The 10,456-nt window shown below is 46.4% G+C and overlaps 1 protein-coding gene across 1 annotated transcript; it reads right to left on the reverse strand.

Moving 5' to 3' along the window:
* Positions 1–1,111: 1,111 nt before the first annotated feature.
* LOC306810307 (BICD family-like cargo adapter 1) lies at positions 1,112–6,558 on the reverse strand (the record flags this gene model as incomplete). The annotated part of the gene is made up of 3 exons (XM_079322736.1): positions 6,211–6,558; positions 1,374–1,589; positions 1,112–1,117 (listed from the first exon to the last, which is right to left on the reverse strand). The coding sequence occupies exons 1-3, from the start codon at positions 6,529–6,531 to the stop codon at positions 1,112–1,114; spliced, it is 543 nt and encodes a 180-aa protein (XP_079178862.1). The 5' UTR covers positions 6,532–6,558.
* Between the last annotated feature and the right edge of the window lie 3,898 nt (positions 6,559–10,456).

Below are 10,456 nucleotides of genomic sequence, written 5' to 3' on the forward strand. Positions count from 1 at the left end.
GTGCAGTCTTGGGTGGAAACTCTCCATGGTGTATGTGGAATATGCTCTGTCCAGAAAAAAAGTTAAAGATCTCTAGCTCACGTGGGACATATTGCTTTAAAAACATGGATAAACTTAGGAACATTTCTGAGCTAAGGAAGATGAGGTATTTTTTGGGTTTTGTTTTGTTTTTTGTTTCTTTGTTTGAGGTTTTTTGGTGTGTTTTTTTTTTTTTTTTTTTCTTTTTAAAACCAGCTAACCAAATTGGAAAAAGTGACTTTTTTAATCCTTGACAAGAAAATCTACAGTGGAATGAGGAATGTTTTCCTAAAGTGTCAGTACAGAGTGTCATACCCAAGACTAGCTTTTCTCACCTCTAGAGGCACAGGACAACTGCATACACAGCTTGAGTGAAGACCTGTATATTTGGCCCTCTACAGAGTTCTCTGATCCTAGTGTTGTGGTTGAGGTGTCCACCCTCCTACAGGCAAAATCCCTGTGTCCACTCCAGAGACTCAGCTCTGACAGAATCTAGTCTGAGAGATGTTCTTACAGCATGAGATGGGCCTCTTCAGAATGAATCTGTGTGTTTTTGTTCTATGCTATTTTGGGAATAAGCAACTGATAACAAGCAAATGCTTTCGTCTGCTGGAGTAACTGTGTTCTCAAGCATTAAAAATATGGTTTGTACTAACTGTCCAGTGGGGAGGAAAAAAAATCAAGGCTCTTAATTCCAGAAGACAAGTTAACTTGTGGGGGAAGGAGGCAGAAACTGTTAAGTCTTTTGCTGTCAGAAAGAAACTCATGCTGCAAGTATTCAGTCAATTAGGCTGATTTGTAGCAGCCTTGCTATAAATCCTCTTTCATTCAGAGGCAAGTTAAGCTCTTTGATGAAACATGGCATTCCAAGGAATTTCAGTAGGTTCTCACACATCTAACCATGGCAAAGTTATCTGTAGTGACACACCATCTGAGAATGACATGGTATGTTCAATTCTACAACATTACAGCTAATGTATCTGAAAAAAGGGAGGCCTGCAAAAAGCCTTTCAGCCCACTGTTGCAGATTAGCCTTCTTCTTGCATGCTACATTTGTTCAGCCTATTAGTAAATTAGAAACAGATTTTCTAAATCAGTTCTAGATACAAAAACAGTTGAGAGAGACAACTATGCAGTAAACGACCACTCAACCCAGAAACACAATTGTTTTGCCAAAGAAATGCATCACTCCTCAGAGGTGTTAAATCAGTTTAAAGGCACCTGTGTAACATGACCAGAGGCAGAACCATTTGTTGCCCTGGAAGTGGGAGCTTCCCCACTCCTTTGCCCCAGAAGGGGGTGACAGCAGAGCTGTGACCCTGTCCCATGCCCGGCTGTGCCAGCCAGTGACTCACCCTGCTGAGCTGGTCCAGGAGTCTTTGGTTCTGCTCGGAGAGTTCCTGCACAGCGCGCGTCTTCTCGCGGTCGGCTTCGCGCAGGTGCACCTGCTGCTTCTCCAGCTCGTCCTGCAGCTGCTTCACGTCGCTCTCCAGCTCGGACACCCTGCCTTCCCACTCGCCCTCCTTGTTCTCAAATCGCCGCCGCAGCTCGTGCTTCTCTTGTTCCAGGTGCTAAATGATGGGGGACAAGAGGTGAGGAAGGGAGGGAAGAAAGGTGAATGTCTTCTTTTCATCATCTGTGCTAGGGCTAAAACCTTGTGCAGGAAAGAGGATGGTGCTAGAGCGTGACTGCCATGGAGACGGCAATTCCACACCAGGGCAGGTCACTGGCACTAAAGCCATTTTCCATTTCCAGCAATTGGCCTGTCCTTGGCCATTGGAGTTCAGCACATTGGATTTTTACTGAAATAACTGCCAAAAGAGTAAAGTAGGCTGCATGTCAATAGGCAGAATATATAGGTCAGACAGAGCCATTGATTTAGCAGAGCCCAGCTTAACTCCAAAGCAGTATTTCAGTGGTCAGTGGCATAATTCTTTTAAAATTGCCTTTATACTCAAAATACACAAACTGCTGGTGAGGAATGTAGATGAGGCATCCTCGTTGTCATATGGGTCTCATGAACAACAGTTGAATCATCTATCCATTTGCTCCTTCTATTCCTGACCTAATTAGTTGTCTGAGAGTTTGATAGTGCACAGTAACTCCATTGTTTGATGCAGTCTGCTCTGGAATGGCAATGGATGCAATGAACTGGTTGCTATAGACATTATGTACGTGCATGTTCTGGGTTCAGGTTTCTTAGAAACCACTCTCAGTTCTGGAGACTCTGCTTCGCTTTGGATTGGCTGGAAATGAGGGACAGCACAAACCTGGTGAAACTTTTGCACGTTTTAAAGGCTCAGTTAAATGAGGGCTTGATTGAAACAGAGCTGCAAATGAGGTCAAAGCAGATTTATGTTGTGCCCATTTGAAAGAATCCCTGCTCCAAAACTCTGAGCTTGAATTTCCCCTGGTGACTGAAGACACATTTACTTTCAGAAGAGTCACAGATTGGGGACATGGGCACATCCCAGGATTAGCAGGGAAACCTGAAAAACAGGAGTCCTCTCCTTGCTGGTTGTCCTCTGATCCCCAGAATAATCTCCTGCTACTCTCTATCAGATTCTCCAGTCTTTAAGGAATGTGTCTCAGAAAAGAACAGAAACCCACTGGGCCAAACACTGGTAGCACTTGCCTATTTCTCCCAGGTGAATTGTTCCCTGGTGAACAATTCCCATGGCACTTCTGATAGGAGGGAAAAATAAACCTGCTAGGTGGAAAAGAAAATTGCACTGCATTTATGTGAAGTGGCTTTTTATTGCTTGTTAGAAACACAGGCTGTGAGGGGGCTGCTTCCCCTGGGTGCCTATTGCTGATGACACACAGCCTCCCTGGCAGGATCCCTGTCACCTTCCTGAGCAGGTCTGAATGTCACAACCCTCCAGTACCTCTCCAGCCCTCTGGCCTGTTTATTGCTCATCCTCCACCTTTTTTTTGTTCTACCATACAGATGCCATGTTTTCTCTTTCTTGATCTGATCCCCAGATCCTTTTCTATGCTCTTTCCAGCTCAGTGTAGCAGTTGATTGTGCCCTTTCAAATCCTTCTGAAAATTCCAGACATTCATGAATAATCCTTAAATATGAGGGAAAGGTGATTAAAAATAATGGCCACTAGTATGGGATTTCCCCATGTTCGAACACTGAAAGAGTGAGCATCCTTGCAAAAGAGAGCTTAGCAATAATATAAATATTTTAATGCCAATAGGTAGGCATGAGATCCCAGCACCTAGCCCATGACAACCATTGCAAAGAAATCTTGTTTTTAGTCCAAGTGTGGCTGGAGCAGCCACAATTTCACTTTCAGCATGACACTGAAAATTCTGTCTTTTATAGCTCTGCCTCTTTCACTGCTAGGCAACGTTTAGAAAGATCCAGGGCCTTCTCTAAATGGAAAGTGGAACTTCAGCCTGCTGAGAAGCAGCACTGCAGCTGAAGTGCCCCAGACACCTAAATGTGATTTAGAAGCCACTGATAAGCTTTGCCAATCATTTAAAAAGCATTTTAGTCCTTCACTACAAAAGAAAATCTCCACTACATGCAGCTCCAATAAAAGGCCATCACAAAGGCTGGTATTAGAAGGAGTTGAAGAATATCAAGTTTATTCTGTTGTGACAGATAAACCAGAACAGAGCAGTGGGGCACAGGGAGGCTGTTGCAGAGAGGAGAAGAACCCAGATGTGCTGTGTTGACTGGTGCCTCCTGCTTCTGCCAGCAGCCAGCTCTCCTGGCCTGCCCTCACCCCAGCACCTGCAGGGCTGCAGGTCTGGAGAGGAGATTTCTGCACGTAGTGCTGAGAGGACAAACTGCTGTCCTCAGTAGGGAAGTTTCTTGTTTCCTGAGTGTCTCTCCATTCACCAGCTATTCATTGATTTTTACACAGAATTGCTTTCTAGAAGGTGTTTTCTGGAAACAGCTTATCTTCAACTTAACTAAGCTGGGCTGGTCCTAATCTGAAGATATGAAAGAAAGGGAGAGTTTCCCAGTTGATAAAGAGGGTTTATTCTGTAAAATGCTTGGACACAGCAGGTTCCTCTGTGTCAGAGGAACAGCAGTATTAACTGTTCTAATCCCTTACACGGGATAAAACTGTCTAGGATCACATACCAGAATTTATTACAGAACTTCAATTTCATGATTAGAAATGAATTTAAATTCAGGCTGTGAAATGAAAGGTTTGCCAGAGTAGGTGTATGGCAGGAATGCTGTACCTCACCAATGAGCCCACAAAACTAGAATATATTTAATCTTGAGGCAAAGCACCCAACAAGCAGACCAGTATCTTGGCTGTTGTGAAATGGAGAGGCTTCACTGAGTTCTTGTAACCAATTCTGATCTGTGGACCGGGAGAAAATATTTCCAAGTACTACTTAAACATCATTATATCAGGTTGTCACCAAGGATCTCCTCTGAGACTTTGCTTCTTGTCACCACCAGAAAGTTCTCAGCACGGGGAAGGAGGGAACAGCTGTGGGTCCTCCTCTCTGCTCCTCTGAAACCAAAAAGCTTATTGTGAAATTTTATTCACTTCAGTGGCAACAGGAGGAGACCAAGATTTAATCTGCAGAGACTGGGATTATCAAGCTTGTGTTTCAGAAGATTAATGTTGAAATTTTATTTTTTTTTGTGTGAAGCAGCACTGGGTTAAATTTGCCAAATCCACTGGGAAAAAAATGACCCTTAAGTAGATAACACTAACTCCTGTCAAAGGGGTAGCCTGGAAAACAGCAATCAGTTCTTTCACTGTGAAGTTAGGGTGATAGTAATGGGATGAAAATATGCAAACAGTTGGTTGTGTTTACAGTCTCTTCATTTACCTTGTGAATGGGCCTGTGAGAGAGGATGTAAACATTTGTGGGATGTTATTTAAAGTACTGTAATGTCATGGTTTCTCCCCTCTCCTTTTCACCTCTACATTTTGCAAACAGTGAGTGGTATTTGAGGCTCCTGAACTCCCTGACAGGCATCTTGGTAGGTACCTAAACTTGTGCATTTTTCCTTTAATGGTAGGAAAGGTTCTACTCAAACTCCTAAGGAAAACCATGTCAGCACAACACCACATACGTCTGTTCTTGCTTAAAGATCAACCTGGAAACATTCACTCTGGCAAATTTTAATACTCTGGGAAATTATAATCTGATAAACAGAGCTACTAAGCAATAATTTCAGCAAATGTCACCTTCACTATTTTTCTATTAGAATAGCAAAGGCAGAGAGATTCCCCTGCAAAGAGGAAGGGATCAGCTGGGGTAAAATGACAAGTTTAATAACAGAGAGAAATTTTTGTCATGAGAACAAAGGGCATACAGTAATTTCACAAATCCTCTTGAACTTGAGAAATGTTAAGTCTGTGAGGAAGGAACACAGGAATATGCAGGACTGTGCAGAAAGGACTGGTCTAGGGCTGTGACTTGAAATGTGAATGTTAATCCAACACTCTTCAAACTCTCTCCAGAAAGGTGAGAGAGGCTCTTCTTAGCCTTCTAAGCAACATTACTTATTGGAAGAAATACAATCTCAAGAGTACCTCTGAAGAAGACTGAATAATAGTGGCTCTCTCACAATTGTGCAAGAGTTGCTGCAAAAAAAAAAGCTGCCTGCACAGGTCTTTTTCTTTGTAATAGCTCTATTCTGTCTTTAAAAATCAATAAATAGCTCAATCCCCCGAGTTCCTGGCAAGCAGCTCTCTCCACATACCTGTAGGCATTTTTCAGAGCAAACAGCTAACAGCGATGTATCATTAGGGCTTATCTCCTGCCATGCCTAATGCCTGAGCTGCAACAGCTTAAGCATAAGGGTCACATATGCTCTGTAGCTCAATACCTGCTGCGCAAATTTAACTTCCGAGGTATTTCTGTGACGAGATGAGCCGCGCACATCTCTCCCAGGTGGTCCTGGGGCAGAAAAGCCCCCCAGGATCCTCTGGAGCGCGGTGCTACAGCCCGGCCCCGGCCCCGGCCCCGGCCCCAGACGCCGGCTCTCGGCCGGGGGGAGCGGGGGAGAGCGGCAGCTTTGCCTCCCCCAGGCCTCGCAGGCATTGCTCAGACCCATTCTTCCCCGTCACGGCCAGAGCGAGTCCCGTGGGCTGCTCGGCAGGGCCCGCGCCCGCCGCCGCCCCCGGCGCTCGCCGGAGAAGGGGCCGCGCTGCGCGGGGAGAGCCCGCGGGCCGGAACCGGGGCCGGGCGGAGCCTCACCTCCAGCTTGTCGGTGAGCTCCTTGTGCATCCTCTCGTACTGCCGGCTCATGTCCTGGTTGCGCTCCAGCAGCGCCTTGCCCAGCCGCGCCGCCAGCACCAGGTCCTTCTCCTTCTGCCGGATCAGCGAGAGCAGCTCGGGGTCGCGGGCGGCGGCGGCGGGCGGCGGCTCCGGCGGCTCCCCGGCGGCGGCCAGCAGCGCCAGCTCCTCCTCCAGGGCCAGCTCCAGGGCGGCGGCCCCGGGCGGCTCCATGCCGCCGGCGCTGTCCGCCTCCGCCGGTGCTGACCCGGCGGCGGGCAGGCGCAGGCACGGCGCCGACATGGCCCTGCGCGCCGCCGCCGCTCCGCTGCGCCCCCCGCGCCCGGCCCGCGGCTGCGGCGGCTGGGCGGGGAGCGCCGCCGCCCCCGGCCCCCGCCCCCGGCGCCGGGCCCCGGCAGCGCATCGCCACCGCCGCGGCCGCCGCCACCGCGCCCGGCCGGCGCGGGGCAAACCGCGTCCTGCTGGCCCCTGCTGCCGCGGGCAGGTCTCGCCCCTTCTGCCGCAGGCCCAGGCCAAAAATCCCCCCAAAACATCGGGGAAGCCCGAGGAGGGAACTTTGGCACCCCCGAGGGGCGCAGCGCGCTCTCCCTGCCCGCCGCCCGCTCCCCCAGAGCTCTAGCGGGGCTCTTTTGGTTGCCAGAGCAGGTCTCGGGATCTTTGTGCTCAGTAGTTCGCCCCGAAGAGCTGACTACAGCTTCCAAGAGCCACCGGGGCTTGCTTTCAATTTCAGATTGTTTGGGATGTTCTCGGGTAACATTTGTCCTGAAGGTACCCTCAGTGAACGTTGGGAATTGTAGTCAGTTCAGCTCCCAGCACTATTCCCTCTATTAGGGGCAGGACTGGTTGGAGTTTGAGTTTTGATTTTGTTGATTTTCTCTCTCCAGTACAGGAGGGAGGCTGAGGCAGAGTACCTGTATATTGTCATGTTTGCTAAGACCCTATTCCCTCAATTTCTGATTATAGTTTAACTTCAAGCAAGGCTTTAATAGTGATCACACAAAAACATTATAAAGGAAACTTGTTCTTTTGATTCCTACATTTTGCAGTAAGAAATTATGAGTTTTACAATATTTTTCTTTGTATGCTGCTTTCTTAGGGCTTGCTTTCCTTTCCTTCACTTAGACCATGTTCATCTGTATGCAACAGCCCCAACACATCAGTCCAAGGATGTTTTTGGCTGGGGCAGTTGGTGACTGATGCAGTTTTCAAGCAGGACTGACTCCTGCCTTGTGTCAGACCCAGGGCCCTAGAGAGCTGCTGATTATTCATAGCAGTTAGAACATTAATTGTGAGAATGCAAACTTCCCTCTGGCCATCTGCCACTGGGACTTGGCCTTTTGTGGGGGTGCACCCCAAGAGCCCAGCTTGGGGGGCCTGTTGATCCTTGGCCTTTTTCCTGGCAGCATCAGTTAACAGCAGTGCTGCTTTTTGTGATGTGAGCACCTACTCTCCAAGGACTGGGCAGAGACTGGTGCCTCGTGCTGCCAGCACCTGTCCCACCACTGACCGTTGTGATTTCTTTTGCGATGGTGACCCAGAGGTGACACTTTCTTTATCTCACAGCAATTCCCCCAGGCACTGACTTTTCCCGTCCTTTTGTCCTTGCAGTTCCACGGATGCTTACATTGGTGAAAAGAGGGATTCACCATAAGGTGAGATGGTTTGGACAATATTGGCCCTTTTAAAAGAAGCCCTGTCCCAAGAGGAGCTGTGATTGCACAGATTTGATCATCGCTATTTCAACACAGGAGGGCGTTTAATATTTAAACTGATTGTGAGCACCTTCTGCTGGAAGTGCCTACTACAGCAAAGCAAGCCTCCTGGTGTGATTAATGAAATCCATTGTGGCATTAATTTTCATCTCTAATGCTTCCTTCAGTGTATAAAACAAAAAAGAGATTATACTGAGATGGTTTTAATCTCCCAAACAAAGCCTGAGACAAACTCCATTGCTGCAGCTGTTAGGATAGGGATGAAGAAAAGCTATTGCTTGGATGGAGAGGAAAAAGCACATATAAATCAGTGAAATGTATTATAAATATGCCACCATCTTAGTCAGGCATCTATACAATCTTAATGTGCTTTTGGGGACTATTGACTGCAAAACATAACTGTGTTATCTGGAGTAACCCTGGATTAAAGCTTTGTTTATAGCACAACATGTTATTGACTTCCACTTTAAAAAAAAAAATCCATTGTCCTGTGAATTTAATTATTGGTTTGGCTTTTTAGAAAGATGTTACTCCTTCTAAAACTCCTTTCTATGTTACTTTGTTAGTATTTTATTTAATATATGTCATCCCAATCAAATCCCTATGAAAAGCTGTTAAGAATATAACAATGCAGTTTCTCTACAGTGAAATGGTGGCATTATCTATTAGGATCCTAAAATGTATTTCAGCTGAGAGCTGGGACAGTTGCTGCCCGTAAGAGGACACCCAACTCCCATTTCTGCTCTTCTTGCCTTGCTACAGCTTGGTTATGTCCTCTGGAAAACCTCAGCCCAGAAAGCAGAAAAACTAGTTATTGGAAACAAGTCAAACATGAGGTTGTTTTATTTTAACTGCACTGCTGAAGCCTGGTGTGAGACTTCACTCCTCAGGTACTGAAATAGTGAGTTGTTCTTGTGGAGATTTAGACCAGGCATTTCAAGAACTGTTGCTCTTGCAACACAGAAAGCTCCTGTGTGTACAGAACAAATGATCTCTCAGCCTGGAAATCACACCAGGGATGGCCCTTTCTGAAAATGCAAAAAGACCAGGCTGACTCAAGCACACAGAGAACCAAGAGCAAGTGACTGATGCCAATGATGTCATCACAGAACACAGAAATGTCACCTTGCCCAGGACATATGCATGTGTCCCATTGTGATATTAGCAAACAATAGAAAATAAAGAAAATAGAAATAGAAAATAAAACATAGCTATAAGAGAGTGGTGTAAGAGTCTTTGTAAGAGGGTCAATCATTCTTTCCTCACTCAGATCAAAATCATGAAGGTCTGTATAAACAGAAAGCAAAAGGTTCTATTCTTAAGAGGCAAAAGGATGGCACTGACCTTGCCTCTGAGTAATTTTTGTCCCTTTTTGCTTTTCTCATCCCACAAGTACTGAATCTGGTAAATAAGCCATGGGGAGGGTTGGAGAACTTGACCCAAGGAGCTATCCAGGGCAACCTGCCAGTGCAAATGCCCTCTGCTAAACAGGTTCCTAAAAGAGCAAGATACTGAAACAGGCAATCCAGCTTAAGCTGTGGATGCAGCAATGGGTATTGTCCCTCTCAGAAGGTCAAGGAGAGGTGAACTCTAAGATGTGCAAGCTCTTCAAGCCCAGTGTCAAGTATATTGTTAAATCTGATGCTTTGAAATCTGTATTGGGCCTTGCAGGGATTTCACTGGTTGGTCTGTTCACAAAGGAAGTGTGGCAGAAGGTCTGGACCTTTGGTGGTTACACCAGCGAATGCTGGAGCATGTAGGACTGTATGACTTGAGCAGGACAAAGCATTTTTGACACATCAGAAAAGCCACAAATCCAATAAATGCCCAAGTGCTTCAATCAATACCTTCACCTCAGCTGTGAGGGCAGCACTCAGATAACAGGCACTGCAAGGGATCATCCTTTTTTGTTTAGAGTAAGGGGAGAAAAAGATGTGTTGTGGGAAAGCCACAGCCAGACCTGTAAAAGTAAGGTTATTGTCCTGTGCTTTTAAAGCTGACTGTGGTGAGAAAGGAATTCCCATCAACATCCTTAATCTTCCTGCCAGTGGGCTGACAGACTTCCAGGGGAGGCAGCACAAACTATCAGGTTTCTCTTGCCATTCTCTCTCTCTCTCTCCCTCCCTGCCCCACTCCCCCCTTTCTGAAGGATTGATTGCTTTAGTGTTCTGTCTGTTTTCCTGCACTTTATTTCTGACAAATATTTTATTTTTTTCTGTTGTTTGTGTATTTCTGTGCCAAGGTGTTACAGCCACAGCCTCCTCTGCTACAAGAGGTGCAGGCAGCCCTCAGAGAGTGCAGTTACCATAATGAATAATTAAAGGACATATGTGTCTTGCTTGCAAAACAGGCCAGAACTGCAAAGCCAGAGATAAGACTCATGTGTGACCTTTCTTTCTCTTTGTTTCTGTAATGTCCAGAGCTATCCAGAGTGTGTGGGCCCAGTTTTTCCCTGATGCTAAGTAGAGGAAATGGAAGATGGGAAGATGTATTTG

This window comes from Erithacus rubecula (genome assembly GCF_903797595.1).
Source record: "Erithacus rubecula genome assembly, chromosome: 19".
Classification (NCBI taxonomy): domain Eukaryota; kingdom Metazoa; phylum Chordata; class Aves; order Passeriformes; family Muscicapidae; genus Erithacus; species Erithacus rubecula.